This window comes from Letharia columbiana, assembly GCF_014066305.1.
Source record: "Letharia columbiana isolate WasteWater2 chromosome Unknown Sc0000072_s0, whole genome shotgun sequence".
Lineage (NCBI taxonomy): Eukaryota > Fungi > Ascomycota > Lecanoromycetes > Lecanorales > Parmeliaceae > Letharia > Letharia columbiana.
Window position 1 is genome coordinate 141,218 of NW_023501117.1, and position 19,156 is coordinate 160,373.

General features: G+C 50.6%; 7 protein-coding genes across 7 annotated transcripts; 2 read left to right on the forward strand and 5 right to left on the reverse strand.

Moving 5' to 3' along the window:
- Positions 1–9: 9 nt before the first annotated feature.
- On the reverse strand, positions 10–842 carry HO173_012053 (uncharacterized protein; the record flags this gene model as incomplete). Its single annotated transcript, XM_037313926.1, has 2 exons — positions 10–554; positions 611–842. The coding sequence occupies 2 exons, from the start codon at positions 840–842 to the stop codon at positions 10–12; spliced, it is 777 nt and encodes a 258-aa protein (XP_037159214.1).
- Positions 843–1,161: 319 nt separating this feature from the next.
- Positions 1,162–4,362, forward strand: HO173_012054 (uncharacterized protein; the record flags this gene model as incomplete). Its single annotated transcript, XM_037313927.1, has 3 exons — positions 1,162–2,497; positions 2,550–3,249; positions 3,306–4,362. The coding sequence occupies 3 exons, from the start codon at positions 1,162–1,164 to the stop codon at positions 4,360–4,362; spliced, it is 3,093 nt and encodes a 1,030-aa protein (XP_037159215.1).
- A 565-nt stretch (positions 4,363–4,927) lies between these two features.
- Positions 4,928–5,854, forward strand: HO173_012055 (uncharacterized protein; the record flags this gene model as incomplete). The annotated part of the gene is made up of 1 exon (XM_037313928.1): positions 4,928–5,854. One exon carries the CDS (start codon positions 4,928–4,930, stop codon positions 5,852–5,854), a length of 927 nt encoding a protein of 308 aa, XP_037159216.1.
- Positions 5,855–6,374: 520 nt separating this feature from the next.
- HO173_012056 (uncharacterized protein) lies at positions 6,375–10,106 on the reverse strand (the record flags this gene model as incomplete). Its single annotated transcript, XM_037313929.1, has 10 exons — positions 6,375–6,615; positions 6,668–6,839; positions 6,891–7,272; positions 7,356–7,585; positions 7,640–8,882; positions 8,928–9,640; positions 9,695–9,766; positions 9,818–9,890; positions 9,948–9,977; positions 10,041–10,106. The coding sequence occupies 10 exons, from the start codon at positions 10,104–10,106 to the stop codon at positions 6,375–6,377; spliced, it is 3,222 nt and encodes a 1,073-aa protein (XP_037159217.1).
- Positions 10,107–10,822: 716 nt separating this feature from the next.
- HO173_012057 (uncharacterized protein) lies at positions 10,823–11,881 on the reverse strand (the record flags this gene model as incomplete). The annotated part of the gene is made up of 4 exons (XM_037313930.1): positions 10,823–11,068; positions 11,137–11,423; positions 11,579–11,665; positions 11,740–11,881. The coding sequence occupies 4 exons, from the start codon at positions 11,879–11,881 to the stop codon at positions 10,823–10,825; spliced, it is 762 nt and encodes a 253-aa protein (XP_037159218.1).
- Positions 11,882–12,808: 927 nt separating this feature from the next.
- On the reverse strand, positions 12,809–16,942 carry HO173_012058 (uncharacterized protein; the record flags this gene model as incomplete). The annotated part of the gene is made up of 10 exons (XM_037313931.1): positions 12,809–12,988; positions 13,061–13,236; positions 13,286–15,500; positions 15,554–15,571; positions 15,625–15,672; positions 15,724–15,864; positions 15,916–15,966; positions 16,022–16,144; positions 16,196–16,280; positions 16,908–16,942. 10 exons carry the CDS (start codon positions 16,940–16,942, stop codon positions 12,809–12,811), a joined length of 3,072 nt encoding a protein of 1,023 aa, XP_037159219.1.
- Positions 16,943–17,405: 463 nt separating this feature from the next.
- Positions 17,406–18,711, reverse strand: HO173_012059 (uncharacterized protein; the record flags this gene model as incomplete). Its single annotated transcript, XM_037313932.1, has 2 exons — positions 17,406–18,634; positions 18,690–18,711. The coding sequence occupies 2 exons, from the start codon at positions 18,709–18,711 to the stop codon at positions 17,406–17,408; spliced, it is 1,251 nt and encodes a 416-aa protein (XP_037159220.1).
- Between the last annotated feature and the right edge of the window lie 445 nt (positions 18,712–19,156).

A 19,156-nucleotide genomic window follows, 5' to 3' on the forward strand; every position in this document is an offset into this window, starting at 1 on the left:
ACCGACCCCCTAATTCATCCCCCTAATAAAAACCTCCCTCATCCCCCTCAAAAATGCTCCCAAATCCCTGCTCTCATTCAATCGCTCGACACAAGTCTCCACCTCCCACTCCTCAACTTTCGGCCGGCACCCTATTACCCTGTATTCCCTCCTCTCCGTATCAAGCTCAAACCAGGCTTCCTTCTCCCAGTCCCGTTCATCTAGGTTGCTGAATACAAACTTGAGCCTATCCACCTGCCCGGCTCCCTCGATACTCAGTCCCAGGTACGTCTCCCAGAAATCCAGTTCGGGAACATTAAGTCGGGATTGGGCATCTATTTCTTTCGCATAGGCTTGTTGGGCAGAGCGTCGGGCGGCGATCTGCTTCTTGTACGAGCCTATTTCGGACTTCAAACGGTCCCGGTGTTGGGCGTGTGAATCGCGTTGTTGGATTATGGCTGCAATGGCCGATTGCATCTCTGCTGTTTCCACTTCCTGGGCCGAGAGAGCGGCAGCGTGGTGTGACGATTTCTGGGCCAGGATTTCGATGTCCTTGTGCTTCATGCGCTGGTCCTCTGCGTACTGTATCAGCGATCCCGCCCCTGCGGTAGAGAAAAGCGGTTTGATTTACCTTGTAGCTCGGCAACATTAATGCAAAATTGGTTTCGTTCCTCCAGGACCTGTCTGCGTCCTCTGGCAATGAACTCGTCGAATCGATCTGTGAAGCGTGCCATACGCTCGCGCAAGTCGTCGAAGCCGAAGGTGATGGCGGGCAGGCTGTCGGCCATTGAGGGCGCGTCTGCAGTGGAGAGTGGGGCGCGCATAGCGCTGGTGGAGAGAGATGGTTCGAAGAGAGTAGACATTCTTATGCGGCGTAATGAGTAGAGGATGTTGCGGAGGCTTTTGATGCTGTGGATCGAAAGGCGAAGATTATTATCCACCGTTTGTTTACTTTTCGCTAGTGCATAGCAACGCCCGCTACACCGCTTTGAGCTGTTATCAGATATCTATGCGCTGATTGGCGCTTGCCAAACTTTGGCAACCATTCACTTTCAATTCACGACCTGTTGAGAAGCGAGATCAGACCCTTTCCATATTCCTTACTACGAAAGTCAAGTTCGTTATGATCAATGTTCTTACTTTTAGGATTCACAGCTGGATCAAGGCTCGACGAAAACCCGGATGAGTGAGGCCCGCCCTCTTGACCTTAATTATGGTCATTTCGGCGAGCCTAGCTATGACTCCGAAAATCATGAATGGCACTTTCCTCGGCAGCCAGGCAGAACCCGAGAACTGAAGCTGATCGGACAACCAGTGAGAGCACTGCAGTCTCCCTTGCTTGGCCGTACCGCGCACATCCAGAGCGCTACCGAGCGCGCTCAAAACATCAAAGATATCACGCACCAATACCCCGAGCTGCTACCTGCCTCATCTCTACTCCCTGCATTGGCGCAAGTATCAGAGGTTATCGAAGACGTCACATCTAGCCATGATCCAACTGTGTCAGAGCTGCTGGCATTCGGAGAAGCAGTCGACTTAGACAACATAGGCCATAGGTCTGAAAGATTGCCCATTGCTGCTGTCGCGGGAGGTGATGCAGGGGAAGCGGTGAGGCTTGTACTGCTGAATCACGAGAAGCTGGGTTGGGAAGAAAGTAAAAACCTACGATTGAGTGCGTTCAGCGCCAAGGGCGGAGAAGAAGGATGGTGGTCTGGCAATGGTAGCCCTATACAACAATTGGTCTTTGGGGAAGCTGAGGGTCGACCGAGTTCTTGGCTTGCTGTTCGATGCCATGGTGCTGTGTCGGTGCTTCGACCTCAGTTACGGCGAACTGCTGATATGCTGCCGTTTGCCCACGCAGCCTCAAACCACAATCCTTCATCTCGTCTGAATGTCAATCATATTGTCACTTTACCGATCCACCAGGTTAATGACGCGCCATATTCTGATATTGCTTTCAATCCGTGGTACAACCAACAAATCGCAACCGTCGATCAAAAGGGTGGTTGGGCTCTCTGGGATATTGAGAAAAAGGAGAAGCAAGCCAGAGGGAAAAAGGTTTGGACAGTCCAAAAGATCCGGGACGGCGGGTTGCTCGGTGGCTTGCCTGAAGGGGAGACCCTTACGTCCAGCGTCGCAGACGGATGGGGTACAGTGCTATGGGCTGGTGACCTTTCTACAATCGTCGTCGCCCGTCGAAGGATGCTTGCGGTCTATGGTATTGCAGGCAAGCCGAGACGACTCGTTGCACCGAGCCTCGTATCGACGACGACCTCGGAGTGGATTCTCGATGTGAAGCGGAGTTCAAAAGACTCGACTCATGTCTTCGTGATAACTACATTCAGCATCTTCTGGCTGCAAATTGCTGGCTCTGCTGGGAACCGCAAAGGTGAAGAGGTGGCAGCGGGTGCGAAGTGCTTACTCTCCTGGCGTCATTTCAGAGACCCCGAAGACATCTCTCTGCGCTTGCGGGTTGCTGAAGACTCCGAGAGTGGGGACCGTGATGACGATAGAGAAAGTAGGTCATTCTGCATGTGCTCGTACATTTGCATTTGCTTATCATACTCCAGCAACCCTCGTCCTACTCTACTCTCGCTTGACTGGTCTGGCAAACGCCTTTACATTTCGGTATGCAAGGTCTCTCTCGAATTTAGCACCCTCCGCTTCAGATCTCTACCTCCTCCCGCTACCTAAAGATGCGCCGGATATCATGGCCTCAAGGGCAAACCATCATGGCTCGCACAGAAGCTCTAGGATCTCAGCAATAATTCTCAAGGCTATCAAATACGAGAGTCCCAAGGGCTCTATCGTATCTGGGCTGGGACAAACCTACTTGGAAAACGATGTAGCGTTCTACCAGCTCAGCTTACTCACTAACGACCTGGCCTTATCGGAGTGTCTGTACGCGGAGGTGCAGACCGATTTCAAAGCAGAATTATACCCGCCGAATAAAATCAGCCGCTCAGAAATTGCAAGAACTCCAGCAAAAGTTTTCAGCGACTTCTTTGTCCCCAATGGATTTGTGGATGGAGATTATGAAGACTCGCCACACAATGGTATTGCTGAGAAAGATTCAGACGTTGAGAGTCGGGCAAACCTTGCAATATCCAAAGAGGATCCTTGTACCTTAAACTTTGAGTGGCTGGAGAACGAGATCCATAGCACATTGACCGAAGCACCTCCCGCCGCGGCCTTCCACGAAGTTCTAGATCTCCTTCGAAATGAGGTAGAGGACAAGGCTGCATTAGGAGTTCCGACTATGGAGACGCTGTATGTAAAACTTTATGATCCAAGGAAGGCTTTCCGTACTCATGCTATCTTTATAGGCTTCGCATAGTGAATGCGAGCGTTTCAGTACTCGATTTAGACAAGGCGTCCGGTGACTTCATCGACTTCTTGGACGACATCAAACAGTTGACTTTTGAATGTGAGAGTGGCAAGAACACGGACGAAGAAAGACAATTGATGGTCTCGACTATATTGACACTTACGTTGCGGGCAGGTCTGGGTATCCGGAATACCGCTGAGCTGTCTTCGATCTACGAAACCCTGATCCAAACCTGGATAGTGCCGTTGTCACGTCGAATACCTGGCCGGGTACGAATTGCGTTGGAGAAGTTATTGAGAGACATGGCAGGCAACATCTGTCTTGCCAGCTATGCAATGCATATCGGCTTGGGGACGAGAAGCAAAGATGACGAGGATCAAACCCAAAGCTTGGAGGCTGGCGCACGGTTTGTGCTCCCCGTTAGGAGGCGAACATCAGCAACCAGCTTGGGCAAGGGCAAAGAACGCTCAGATGCAGTGCCTTCACCGCCACCAGCATCATCACAGATGTCCGAGGACGCTGGTTTCATGCCTTTATCTGCATTCGCGGCTCTACCAACACCTGAGCCGACGCCATCGCTACGGTCTCGAAGCTCTGTATCCTCTCTCGCAGGTTCGGAAGACCCAGCGAGCCAGCGACTACGGGTGTACGCAAGTTTGACACCCCAGCCAGCTCTGCCCGAAAAGTTGGCAAATCTTCTTGACCACTGGCAAGTCGGTGGTGATCCAGCCAAGTACGACTGGGAAGCAGCTCAGCAAGCCACTGTGACGGAAGACGAGAGCGAATATGATTCGCAAGGAAGGCAGCGTCGACGAGCAGAAAAGCGACCTAAGAGGCAAAGAGAGAATACCGCTGGACCAACATCCCAACCAACACCAAAACGACTTGGAGGCAGTCAACCTCAGCAAGGCCAGGATACTCAAGATATGCAGGGCAGTAGCCAGCAGACAGAGAGAGTGGTCACCATGAGCCAGGTCGAGTCTGGGAAGTTCGGTGGTCGTCCTGCTAAGAATAGGAAATTGAAGGTCAAAGCTAGACCTGCAGGCTTCAAGTGAATGGTTTGAGAGAGCACTGCGCTGGTCTTGAATGCACTTGTGCACGCTGCGGTTGCATGTGATTAGTTAGGGGTTGCCCGACTTTTGCACATCGCTCTTGCGCATATGAAAGCAAACACTTATTTTGCTTCATTTCATCAATCTTCGCACAAAGTCTTTTTGCGCATGCTGCCATTGCTCGTTCTTATGGGCACTTCTTTTTCGCCTGATCCTGTTGTCGAAATCTCTGGCCATGGGATGACGGCACAGCCTCTGCTAGGTTGCTACAAATTGAGCAAGTTTAAACCACCACAGCGGGTCAAAGTCTCTCTACTAAACACACAAGCTAAAACTCATCCATGTGATAAGAGGAACACATAAACTCCAATATCCTACAACACGCGATATACTCTTCATCACTTCTTCTTACTTTGTACTTTCTACCACTTATCTCTGCTTCAAATAACATCCGCATGGATTACTTCTCGCTCCCCATAGGCCCCTACAAACACCAACCAGCCACCCACATCCTCGCCCGAACGCCCAAACCCACCTACGTCGACATCGACCTGCCACTTCTCGAAAGATGTCCTCGTCTCCCGACTCCAGCCTCCACTCCACCACCAACCCTGACGCCAGCGTCCACACTAAACACCCCTCCGCCTTTCTTCCGCCTAACTCTCCCCTCCCGACCATCAGCGGCGACATCCCAGGCTACGGCGCCGTGCACAGATACCCAAGTGACAACGACATGCGTCCCCGAAACGCCCCCACCGCAGCAGAGGCCACCGCCATCACGGCGCTCCAAATCGCTGAAGAGCGCCATGCACGCGAAATTCAAGCGCTTAAAGAAGAACATACCCAGGATCTGGAAGCGCTGAGAGAAGAAACGAAGTCCGTCCACGACATTGAAACGATAGAAGTGAAAATGGCGCTGTACGCGGAGCACAAGCGGGACCTGTCGGAGTTGAAGGAGGAGAGGGAACGGGCCTTTGAGCATTCCAAAACTTTCTTCCTCGCCACGCGGGCGCGGGAGAAATCGCCCGCTCGCTTCCCGACCCCGTCGCCCGTCGCCGGTGTTCCGAGGGAGCTTCGTCCCACCTGCGCGGCCGCTCCGGTGGAGGCGACTTCTGTTCCCGGTCCCGACGCCGGTCCGGCTTCGACATCCACAGCCAGCTCCACGGCCACAACTTCGCCCGATATACCGACCAGCTCGACCACCACCACGGCGCCGACCTCCCCCCCGATGCCACCTCCTCCCGACGCCCGTCGCGGCTCGGCTGTTGCCGCAGCACCCCACGTCCACTTTTTGACTACGGGCATCACGCCCACAGAGGCGAAGGAGGCAACGGGTGAGGGTGAAAAGAGGGGGGGGGGTCGAGAAGGCGCTGTGAAGGTTGTGGTTGGGGCGGGAGAAGGAGATGATGGTGGGGAGAGGGAGGGGGAGGGAGGAGTGGGTGCCGCTGTAGTTGAGAAGTATTTTCTACCGTGCCGATTGGAGTGGAGGGATTAAAGGGTGGGGAAAATGTCAACGGGTTCTGCGTGAGGAGATTTGCATCGCTTGGGCAAGACTGCCAGCTGGTAACAGGATGCTCACTCTGGTAAGAATTCAGCGGACTTTGATGTTTGAAATTACTGGGGAACGCGCTTTGGATGGACGTGTGATGTTCCTATGCAAGCACTAAATATTACACGAAGGCCGCCTTAAATCTAGCATCCTACCCTTGCTTGGATCATGGTATCCCCAACATGCACCCTTTGAATGCACCATTTCGCCTCGAATATTTCTCGTGTTCCTTTTCTGTTTTCGAAAATCTGAATCCTCTGCTCCACTGTTTTGATGTTAATGCGTCTAAGGGACACCTGAAGGTCCATGGGAATTGCTATGCCCCATGCTCCAGGAAGCATCAAAGCTCGTAAAGTCCCCAGCCGTCCAGACCGTCTCCGAGATCAATCGAATAATGAGTGGGTGCGGATGGCCAGCCATGGTCGATCCCGCCTTTTGCATACTCGTTTCTCAGCTCCTTAGCTAGTCATAGCTCATCGTCCTGATCAATCTCCGAAGGCTTGATCAGACCTCCGACTTGCTTTGCACGTTCACGCTCGGCGTCCTTTACGGCCTGCTGGGCCTGTTCTCGATCTTCGGCGTAGAGCTCGGCGTTGTCGTCGGAGAACTCTTTCAACTGAATCAAGAAGTCTCGGATATGGAGCTTGAACCTGGAAATGTCGCCGCTCATGGTGAAGAGACCGTCAATAAATTGTCGGATTTGTACACTAGAAATAGTTAGTTGGTGATCATGGAAGAGTGTATTGAGAATTGACTTACACTTGGAGATTCGGGAATGCGCTTTGTAGCAGATGACCGATGAAGTCCAGGAGAAATTGTCGGTTTGATGTGCCAGCAGGCGATTGCTCTGGGGTATAGACCGGTTCTGTAATCTTTCCGGTTTCCACAAAATAGAACATCCGTGAGAGCAGAAGCGACTGCAGCTTGAAGCCTGACCCAGACGTTAGCATACTGAGGTAGCGTATGGAATTACTCGCCTTACCAGCTTTGTGATCCGAGTCGGTCAACACGAAGAAGACATCTTGCAAGATAGTGATATAAAATTGTTGGAAGAACATGCTCGATGTCTGTGCATCGGTGTGCTCCGCCATGTTGTCCATCAATTCGATGCACATACTTAAGCCCGTATTCTCCACCTCCCGGTTGTCGTGCTTGCTTGCCCACATGCATGAGTCGATGACGAATTTGAATTGCCGTCCATCGAGCTTCAAGAGGGCAGGGAAGCAGAACAAGTTGATTGCTTTTAGCAGCTTAAAGAACTCCACTCGGTGCTGAGGATACTCGGAGAAGTCCTTGTTGATCATCTCGAGAGTGCACTCAAAGACATTTTCCATGATAGTCGGTACTTTGTCGGACATGAGTCCCTATTGCCTGTCAGCACTGTGCGTAAAGCGTCACGAAGAACGGCTCTAACCGAATACTTCGATGTATAGACGGTCCAACGTACGTTTAGTTTGCTAATGATTGTGGTCATCACGTCCAAGACTTCAGCATCTCGAGCATCAGGGACATTCCTATTGTAATCGACCAATACTGCATCGAGCAACGGGGGAACCATGTTAGCATTGACCGCCTCGAGATCATCAGCCTTCTCAACATATATCTGGATAAGCTTCAAGATCTCCTTTTTGATGGTTCGAAGGCCACGGACTTTGGGCATCTTCGTTGCAATGATACCTTCGAAGCATTAGCAGGTCCATCAGCACAGCTTTATCAAAGATCATGGCTTACCATCTCGGACTACACTGTCGGAGATCATCTGACTTGTAGCTCGATACATTGACAGCATATCGTTGTATATGCGTCCGATCTGTGGGTAGAAGTAACTGCCAATTGATGTACAAGCTGCCACGTTGGTCTTCATGATGTTGCCGACCACTTTGATGGTTTCACCATCCTGTAGGCACGTAGGGTCCTGGTTTGCCTGGGAGATGATTGTGTCCCAAGCCTGGTTCGGTAATGACATGAGCTCCGCAATCAGTCTCTCCTGCACACTCTTCTGGCCTTGGGCGCTGATCATGTGCCCGCAAGCTTCGTAGAATGTATGTACTTGCTGGGGGCTCAAGTCCTGTGTAATCTTCCGCAGTGTCCGAACAATTTCGTCGATGAAAGGCTCGCTCTCCCCAGCTTGTAGAGCGACGAAGTGACGCTTGCATTTGCTGGCGATTTTGATGAAGGTATCGCACGCCATATCCTGGACACCTTCGTGAGTCTCGTGCATGAACTCGAACAACTTGTTGACCACTGTCTTTAAGAATTTCCAGTGGGCTTTCAAAAACCGTGGATATTGTCCCACGATATACATGATGTTGCTGGCAACCACTGCTTTGTTATCCTTGCCTCGCTTCATCTCTGTCAAGCCTAGAAGGTCTTTGATGACGGTCACAAGAAATCGCTTCTCCGTCTCCTCGTTCATGGCCCCAGATATTGATCCGATGGCCCAGCAGAGAGTATTGCAGTTGGCCCATGACCATTCGCTGCCGTCCACTTGTCTGGCTAGCTTGTCGGACATGATATTCTCCGTATCGACGACATCCAGATGAGTAAGGTAGACGAGGCACTCTCGGCTCGTCTTGTATAGCTGGATCGTATCACTCTCCTTTACGAACTCGCGGACGATCTCGCCTTCATCGTTCTCGACAATCAAGACTTCTTCAGGCCGAACCATCTTCTCGATCATGACTTGTCGTAGATGTGAAAGCACTTCCGAGTACTTGTGCTTGCGTAAGGGGTAGTTGGCTAGGACATTGGGGTGAGGTGCGCCGCCATTGGCAAGGCCGCTTGAATTCATGCTAATGAGGGGATTGATGTCCGTGATAGGTAGTTGTTGCATCTCTTCGTAAAGCTCTTGCACCAGCTTCGTCCAGTATTCCAGGCATATCTTGAAGATTTCTCGATCATCTATTTGGGATATCCGTATAAGGTAGAAATGTGCATGATTAAGGAAATCCCTTGTAGGTAGATTCTCGATGAGCTAGGTAAATTTAGCATAGAAATCGAGAAGACGGGACGCACTCACGTTGAGGTGGACGGAGAAGAAATTGCACAAAAATAACGCTAGATTTTGAACGAATTCTTGGTCTCGAGAGGCACTCTTCTCGTAGGATTCCTTTAGGCTGACGGACAACGGGATGATCTTCGATACGGTCGTCATGACCTCCGTGAACATCTGTACAAGCTTCTCGTCGTATGAGTATGATGACCCTATCTGGAGGCCTCCAATCTCTGTCAAGCACTTGAGAGATATGTTGCGGAACTCGGGCGCCTCCAAGAATCTGCTCCGTAATGTGTCAATAATTGGCGTCTCGAAGATGAATCCGAGCGGGATCCAATTCAAGAAACGTAGCAGAGTCTCCAGTGTGGCATTTATCAGGCTTGTTTGATTTGCAGTGCTCAGGACCTCCGAGCATAGCTGAAAGATGTTCGAGAATTCCGCGCACATGGTGCTCTTCAGATTCTTCGTCTTCGCCGCGGTCATCTGGTCGGCCGAGTAGTCAAACACCTCTTCTGAAAGTAAGCGCAGAATAGCCATATTGTTCTCGCAAATCGATAGGTTGGTGTGACAGGAGGAAATGATCTCGTTGATGAAGGTGGGCCAGTTGTGTGGCCATTCTTGCTTGAGAATGGAGACGAGTACTAGGTTGAGCTTATTGACGAAGGTTCGCTCGGTCTTCAAGCTCTCTTCATTGCTTGAGCTCTGGATGATAAAGTTGACCACAAAATTCCGTATGCCTACAAGGTCAAGTCAGTGACGGCAGACCTTCTAGAAGCTACGGGGTATCCAACCTAGACACTGTTCCCTAGGTAAGACTTTCCATTTTGTCATGATGACATTGTCGAGGACTTGTAAACCAATATCTGAAGCAGGTTAGCATGGCCCCACCACGTTGAACCTTCTGGCTTGCTAACATTTGGTTTGGGGGTATGATGCCTCCTGCAGTATCTTGTCCACTAATAGCCAAGCATCTGGGTTCTCTTTGAACTAGAAGAGGATGTTAGCGGCCATCCTGCTGGACAGTGAGAGAGGACTGAGTATTACCTGGTTGAGTGTGTTCTGCGCTTGCTTTTGCTGTATCACCAGTCAATTTCAGGACCGCAAGAGTGTGGTGGCAAGAGCTGTGCCCAATCATACCACTTCACCGCGACCTTCATAAAATTGCTTGACCGTCTGGTCGAGCTCCTCCACGGAGAGAGACATAGTGATGCGGCTGCTCGAGATGAGCTGTTATCTCTGGAGCTTTTGCAGCTCACGAGCGGTTTCAGATGCAGTTGCGTTGTAGAGATTTTTATGATACTGGTATGCGACAGGACAGCAGTTTGTGCTGTGGGTTGAAGTGGCCGCGGGTGGGGCACAGGAAGAGGTGTTATAGGTGGGGGGAGGCTTAGATCCAAAGGGTTCAACAAGTAGGATAGAAGGATGCAAGTGCGAAAGGGTCAGTCAGGTCCCATAGGTAAGGACTGAACTTGAGCTGTTTAGAGACGGGTTCGTGCGAGCGGTGTTGCGAGACGTGGTAGGGTTGTGTGGACAGGACCGCGTCGAATCAGTGCTTTGAGGCTCTAAGACACCCGAGGGAGTGACGTCTAGCGTGGCTTGGCAGCAATTTTTCTTTGCCCCCCCCAAAGTAGGCTAGTACGCTCCGATACTTTGTAAGAAACCATACATGAGTACGGAGCAACTACCCTAGTCTCGGAATTACTGGAAATATGTCTGGGCTTCTGCTGTTCTACAGTCTACATTTCATATAGCTCTTGCACATAAAGGACAATCTTGTTGGTTCCCAGTCGGAGCTTGCTACAATATACATATTGGTACAGCATCCATACACATGACGTTTCTCATATCTCTACGCCCAGGCATGCAGCCATCCTGTCAGAATCGATCTACCAATAAACCCCCGCGTCCCCCTCCAGAGCTCAGAGCTCAGGGCAAGGATCAGAATCATCGTCCGCAGGTGCAACAGCTTGAACTTTTGAAGGTGCGGCAACTTTCTCAGCAACTTTTTCATCAGTAGCCACATTCCCACCCGACACTGGTGAAGGATCAGACGCAGGGGTTGCCGGAGTCTGAGACGTGGAACCTGCATTCGAGGATGTCGAAGCTGAGCAGCCAGGATCCCCTGGGCAGCACGATGGCGAGATGGCTATATTCAGCGTGGGTCCCTAGCAAAGTACCATCAGCCTGCTGTCCTCTGATCCTTCACCAAATGCAAAGAAACGTTAGCACTTACATTCCCAAACGCCTGGCCCGTCAGCGCCATATAAGCACTCGTGTCAATATCCAGTTGATTCGTACCCGAATCCCCACACCTCTGAGTCGACGGCATATCCGTCTTGCAGTAATTTGAGGGGCTCGTCGACGCACACGCATCAATGATCTGAACCGTCACAGTGTTTCCTACACCCCCAATAGAGCTCCCTATACTACCAGTGTGCGTCACCGTGTAGCACGTGCCACAGTTGCTTGTCGGGCAGCTTGGGTGCGTCCAGCCTGCGACTGGGCTTTGGCCATTACATTCTACGCAGATTTTGGAGTCAGCAAAGCCTATTCGAGGCGGAAAGTTAAGTGGCAAGACAGGTCTTGGGAGTAGAAAGGTCCTTTTGCTCCCGAGACAAGTCTTATGACTCGATCTTACTACCGATTAAGGAGACCCAGCTCCGAAATGTACGTACCGGAGAGATCCATGCTGCCGGAGCATGTTCCACCTGAGATATTAGGGGAGACGTCGGATGCAGCGGCGCCGTAAGTACCGCTTTCACCTGAGCAGATTAGAATATTCCCACGAGGGCAGGTTGCACAAAGGGGTTCAGAGGAATTATGATAAAACACGTACCAGATTTCGCTCCACAATTGGTGTTGCCTTGAGCAGAGTAGTCATTGAACGTAGCTATCCCGACGTAGCTTTGCCTTTTATTGAGAACGGAAGCCGGATGGGCAGCAGCAAGACCTGCCAAGGCGAGAAACAGAGCCAGCATGGCGTGCAAATGTGCTCAGTGAAATTCAAAATAAAAAAGGAAGCGGTTGTAGACGCAGGACGAAAAATTTCCACCACGATGGACAGCAGAAAAGAGTGTGGGTCCTACCAGAGGCAGCGTCGAACGAGCGAAGCTGAGAGTAGGACTGCAGCGGACAGGAATATGAATACGCAAATCGAAACATACCAAGAAAATGGGAATCATCGAGACTTTGAAGCTTGCTCCCTTCCGGATCAGTAGCTCTTGAGCCGCCAGCTCACCCTTTCCGAGTCCTGACACAATGTGACACCTACGTACGTCCCGAGTGGCATGTAAACGAGTCCAATGAAGTAAGAGCCCCCGACCTGCCATTCCTGCGCCTTGCGAATCCAGATGATCAGCTTGTAGGGCACCTGAGCGCATGCATGGCAACGAAGTTCCGATAGGATGCATTTACGGCCACACGCGGTCAGAGATCTGAGACCATCTCGTGTTTCGAAGTCGAAACAGTCAGCGTCGTTTTGTTGCCAGGATTGCGTAATGGATGAATGCCAATTGTTTTCCGACGTGCATTCACTCGCTCATTTCTAAGGTTCAAGGGTTGTGAACGGCAAATAGGATAGAATTGAAACACCAATGTTACTTGGTGGAAATGCTGGTGCACGCTTAGAAAAGTGGATAAAAGCGCAAACACAGACACTATTGGCGCAAAACGCTCGCCAAGATCCGTGACAAGCGCTCTTCCTGCCCCTGCTTAGCTCTTGCCTCTGAGCCTCGGCTTCTTGGACTGGCCATAGTCCTAAGAGTCCTTTACTCTACCTTCACTAAATGCATGACTATTATCGTAGTCTATCTGACACTTTTACCAGCGGAATCGCCGCATCAATGACAACGGACATCACAACGCCAAATGCAGTTGATGATCTTCGCTAGTAGGCAGTAGAATGCTTACATGTCAATCATTTCATTGAACCTCAGAATACCATTACCCTTGAGCATGCCATCCACGCCCTCGGGCATCCGATACGAACGTACTGCAGAGCCATTTGGCGAAGTCTCTTCCGAGGTATCTGTAACGAGTACAAGCCCAGCGACTTTTACTGATTCAATCAAGGGAGGTACCTCATTCTACGAAGGGTTGTTAGCGAGTGCACTCCTAAGCAGCTATCAAGAGCGCGTGATGAGAGACCGCAAGCTTACCAACAAGCGCGCGCTGCAGACTAGTCCCATGAAGTTGTTGCTTTGTGCAATTCGCACCGCTTCCTTGACAGACATTGAGTGATGTCCGCTGCTTGGAACTACAGCGCCTTGGCCAATGGCACCAGGCCTTGCAGCTTCTCGCTTCGCCCCCAGATCATTGCATAGCAAGACTGGATCTGAGACTTGTTAGCAGCCGGAATCATCATCAGAAGATGGAATCCATACAATTAGGTTGCTTCCAATTGAGAGCAGTACAGATATCCGCATTGTAGGACGTAAAGACGATGGACCTCATAAAATCAGCATTCTGCTCCTTTGTCGACCGAGCATGATCGAAGACATCTTTCAAGATAGCGTCTGCGTAGTTGTTGATGTTCGGGCTAGGGCTAAGGCCTAGAGCTCGCTCCTGCACAATGGTTGGAAAGAGAACTTGGATATCGACGTGTATGCTGGTCGGGAGGTAGGCGAGGACATCTCGTAAAGTGACAAAGGACGTAGCGAGTGTCACATAAATGGTCGCAATATCTTCAACTGTCTTCTGTGGCAGCGTCGTTAATATCTCGTCGCGGCTACCATGTTGGGATCCGAGGGACAGGTATTGCTCATGGCTCATTCTCGCAATAGGAAACTCCATTCCATAGTGATTGATCGACCATCTAGGATAAAGCACAGGTACGCCATCGCTGGTCAGCTGCACAAAAAGCTGCACATAATCTCCAGACAAACTGGAACCCGTGATGAACGCATTTGGGTGGGTATCAAGCTGACTTGTTGCTCTCCAGTAAGTAGCAAAATGGGTGATATCTAGCGGTATGCCGTGGAACGGTTTGATAACCTGGAAATTGAAGCTAATCTGGCCAATCGCCCGCAGTCGGGGATCGAATAATGGTAGACAGCAGAGACCGGAGCTGCTGGCGATGGCACTGAAAAGGCTGGGCAGAGCCACGCTTTTGGCTATGACTTTGGATCCGAATGTAGGGAAGATGTCGAAATCAATTGCAAAAGAATCCAGATTGTCGATTTGAAAAGAAATGATCTTGAAATCTTCTTGTATCGGGAGCATGATGTTCCGAGGTATCACATCGGAAGATTTGGAAGAGATTGTAAGACGAGCCGCCGGGTATTTGCTGTCATGGTAGAACACTATAGCATCAGATCCTACTGCTTCAAAGCTTAGTTGGATGAAAGTCTTATTGTCCAAGAAGTTGTGACCGTACCGACGGAGTGGAATGATGGGTGGCGGGAGAGATAGATCCGGGATACCATCTGCGTCCAGTGGCACAGGGGCCGAGCTCGCTGGTACTGGGGAGATAAGAGAATGTTCCGTGGTTAATCGAGGTACGTCCAAAATCCCAGCATCTGTTGAACTTAAAAGCTTCATGCATTGAAGATGACCTTCCCAAGTTGCGTAGTACATGGCGGAAAACCCCTTCTCATCCAATATCTGAACATCAACACCTCGCTCCAGCAAGGTTCGGATGCAATCTACGCGACCTTCGGAGGCCGCATGAAATAAGGGGGTCCATTGGTACAGCTTGTCGCGCTGGTCTAAATCTGCGCCATAACGCTCCAACATTAGAAGCGTATCTGGACTCTGACCTGATCGGGCAACAAGATGCTGCGGGAAGAGACCTTCGGCATCTGGGAGTAACTTTGCCTGCTCCTCAAGCAGTAAATTCGCGATCGCCACTGATCCATACTGACAAGCCAGATTCAGAGGAACATGATCCGACTCGCTTTCTGGATCAATCCGGGCACCGTAAGCGAGGAGCTTTTGAGCACAAGCAAATTGGTGGTGAACGATGGCGTGGATCAACGGTGTGAAATTGTCGTGGTCTAGATAGTCGATGGTGTTCGGCCCACTCTCCATTAAAGCTCCAGCCATGGCGACATGACCGTACATGCAGGCATAGTGGAGAGGTGTTCTCCCATAGACATCGACACGTGCGACATCAACCTTACTGCGTAGAGCAATATTCATGACAAGATCTCGACCGGATATTGCGGCTTCGTGCAGGCAGTTCCTCTCATTTATCTCGTCTTCGGCATGAACATCCACCAAACCACTCTCGAGGAGTATATTCAGCGACTCCTCAGGAGCTTCGGGGGTAGCAGCTAGAAAAGTCCGTGTAAATCTTTCCCTAGCATCCGGTGACTCTTTCAGCCGCGAAATCCAATCCTGGAGGCCGCTCCGATTTCCGGTGTTTGCAGTTTGAAGTATCTGGGAATCTGTGTCACTGTTGTCGGTTCCGATCGACTGGCCAGTCACTGTATGCTCGGCCGGTCTGCTAGAATCGTATTGGACTTTCTCGCCCTCGGCCCAAGCGCCGAGCTCAAGCAGACTGGTTGTAGCTTGGTCCGAAAGGTCGCTGATCACATCTCGATTGAAGCAGGGCTGGACTTCAACAGCACGTGATAGGTATAGTTCTTTTGTCCGTGACTATGAAAAAGGGGTCAGCCGAAGCTGAGCGACGCAAAGCCGAGAAAGCGGACCTTGGAGGTTTTGTCCCACTTCGAATTGTCAGCAGGCGGTACTTGTTGCAATTCGAAGGCGCGTCACCCACTTTCTTGAGTATTTTAGAGAAGGCAGTAGCGTTGAGCTCAATAAATTGCTTGTAGCTGTCAGTCATGTGAGAATAGTGTCCACACGTAGAGGTGCTCACCTGTAATTTGTTTAGATCGTTTCCAAACTGTTGGAAGCCTTCTTCGAGGGTGATAAAGCTTGCAGATATCTTGGAGGCGGTCGCACTTCTTGCTTGCATGACTCTCTTCTTGTCCAGGAGAGTCTGGAGGCGGAGCTTAAGCTATGAAGTCTTTAGCCACTGACTCTCCAGAAATCCTGTCGTCGAGCAAACCTCAGCCTCTTTTTGAAGATAGAATGCATTGACTTTCTCAAGCTCTCGTTCCTGGCGGGCGCTGTAAGCTCGCTGTGGAGAACGTCTGCTGGTAGGAATACCGTACCAGTCTGAAGAAGAAAGTTGCTTTATTTGCCTGCAGCAAAGCCTGAGGGTCAAGGTTCTCGGGGATTGTGTTGGTAGCATTTCGGGGTAGGAGGGTTGGCGTAGCGCTCAGCTGCTTGATGAGCTATTCCAGTGTAAGCGACAAGGTCGATATGGTTGAGAAGTTCTCTGAGACCTTCTTGAGAGCTTTATAGTTGACAAAGCTTGCAGCGTATTCCGGTATGTCGAGTTGCCGTTTCTGCAAATGCTTGCCGAACTTCCTGGAGGCCGGAATCGGTGTCAGGCTTCATAAACGGTTCGGAGACCTGTAGGCAGAGTCCAAGAATAGGAGTCTTCAAATATGAGATATTGAAATTGATGCACGTACATTGTTATTGACGAAGGAGGTTTAAGAGGCCTGCGCGAGAAGTCGCAGAAGGAGAAAGGTGGAGGGAAGTAGAATTCAATGGAGTAGTACAGTGAGGAAAGAAGGGTCTAGCCAAGCATCTGCATCGACACGATATGGAAAGGAAAGCAGGCAGTATGGTGAGTACCAATGACAGCAGTACTACTTTAGATACCGTATCTTGCAGGAGGACCACAGGCGACACCAGCGATATCCGCACTCGTGCACTCCAAATTCAAGGTACGAGTAGAGTACCACCAAAGCTTCACAAAAGCTCTTTACACCCATGGAGCTCACCAAACTCAAAATCCATCTTTACCCCTCCTTTTTCACAGCGCGGGGCGATTTTGGCGCTTCAAGGCATGGTTCAGATGGTTGGGGAGGAAAATGGGAAGAGGCTCTTTGAGTCAGTTGGATAATATCAAAACCAATCATGCTAGCAAATTCCTGCACGTTTCCGTCGGGAAAGGCTTCTAGCGAGCTTCTAGACAACATTTTCCACAGAATCACTGCTTCTCTGAATTCTGAACCACGCATTGTCCTTTCCTACATCAAATTTGTAGTGTGCTTCGGAAAAAAGGTCTAGCTTCTCGTTGGCCAACTCTTTTGGCTCTCATGAAAGTATTGATGATGATTGTGATTGACTGTCTAATCCGATAGATACATGCTTCCTAGGACTGTCCTACCAAAGCCCAATCCACTTCTGGTGCACCCGCTAAATAAAACTTCGATAATTCAAAGGAAAGACGCAATGATGAGAGTCGACTTTTGCAACGTGCACATGGATCTCAGCTGAACCGTGGCGCGATAAGTATGATCAATCAGTATTAAGCACCCTATGTGTCTGCCCTGACTGGGCTGGGTCGATGCTGACAATATTTAAACAGACACTGTAATGATTGCAGATGTGAAAGCTGCTCAGGTACCCATACGCCCAAATCCGCCGAAGAACCTGGGAAATAAAACCAGAACGCCACTCTGACCACAGTCGGGTGTTGGATCAGAAATTTTGTGCAATGCCTGCGTTTCCTTGCTGAGGGATAACCGAGGGGTTCTCGATCCGAGTATCCCTTCTAGCTGATACGTCTCGGATGACTGGCTGTCCACCACCATAGCTTCCGTCCCCATATGGTCCATGCTGTGGCATGCCTTCATCGTAGAACATGCCTTCGTTGTAGTATTGCTGGGCAGGTGCACTCCCAGGTACCGCGCCTTCACCGGAGGTGTCCGATCGATGTGCTCCAGAGTAAGCCGAAGACGCATTAGAGGTTCCTCTATGAATGTCTTGAGGTTTGCCATTTGTGGGCACGGTGCCAAGGGCTCCAATGGTTTCCGAGTCTTCGCTCAATGGTCGATTCTTAATTGGGCTCCCAACAAGAGGGTCATTAGACTGTACGTCCGAGCTCTTGTTCGTTCCGGCGGTTGGTGAACCGTTGAGATAACGTCCGTTTTCACTGCCACTGGTAGATCTGGCCATGCCAATGGGTCCTTGACTGCTTGCGAGGGTAGTAGAGGGGTTTCGGTTGGTCGATGTTGTGCCCCAGCCTCGATAACCGGCTCCATCCGTCTCTCTCATCTCTGATGGTTCATCTCCCGAACTGCTGGCACCTCCAACGACGGGTAGTGTGGGATCATTGTTAGGATTGAACCCGTATTCTTCCACTTCTTTCCTCCGCAGTTCCTCGCCGTCCATGCGTTGCTTCCGTCTCCGCCAGAGGAAGAGAACGGCGAGGACGATCAAAGCAACGGCAACAACGGGTACGACAACAGCTACAGCAATCTTGCCACCCGCAGAGAGACCCGAAGAAGTGGAGGTAGAGGAGCCAGCTGTTGCAATGGGAGCTCCGCTTGATTTGCTGGCTGATGATTTGGTTGCAGTCACACCTGTTATTGCCGAAGGAGTCGCAACTGGAGTAGACGATGTAGAAGTCAGGGTGATTGTTTTGGGTTGCGGTGTTCCATCACTGGTCGAGGACGTAAGCACAATTCTAGTGACTTGAAAATCCGAGGTTGACGATGATGATGCTGTTGGAGCGGCGGCTGCAGCAGCGCTTGTGGAAGAAGTAGTTGACGCAATGACATCCGAAGGAGCCTGTGAGGTTGTTGATATCGAAGTCGAAGTTGTATCTACAACAACGGCGCTGCTGGAGGTTGTTGGTACTGGTACTGCTCCTGGGGTATTGGGCAGGACCACCTGAGAGGTCGAAGTGAATACCACTGGTGTTGCAGCTTAACGTAATCAGTGCAAGGCTGCGACAGAAATTTCTTCAATCATTTTACTTACCTGTACCGTTATTGGTTGCCATTGTGGGGGGTTGTTTTTGTTGACTCGGTGGGCTCTTCTTGGGCGATTGTTAAGCGGAGAAAGCACTGAGTCGAAACGAGTGTTGATAAGAGGCAGCGACTCAATGCTTCCTCGGAGTAACTGTGGACGATGGTTCAGTAGATCTTGTTGACAATAGGGCCAGGTGATTGGTGTCTCGGGATAATGTCTAATCTTTCTTCCCCCTAACCAAAGACTCTTAGTAAGCACCTCGTATAAGGACTCGACGTGGCAACGGCGAACGCGCCTTGCTCTCACCCGGAAAGAGCGGACCTCAGAAACGAGCTGAGATGATAAACAATGATGATGGAAGTGGTGAGATGTTGACGCTGGATGGGAGAAAAGGGAAGCTGTGAAATTGACTCTATTCTCCAAATCTTATTTCCCACGCTTTACCCGCCTTGGCAGGGTGTATCTGCCTATCTGGT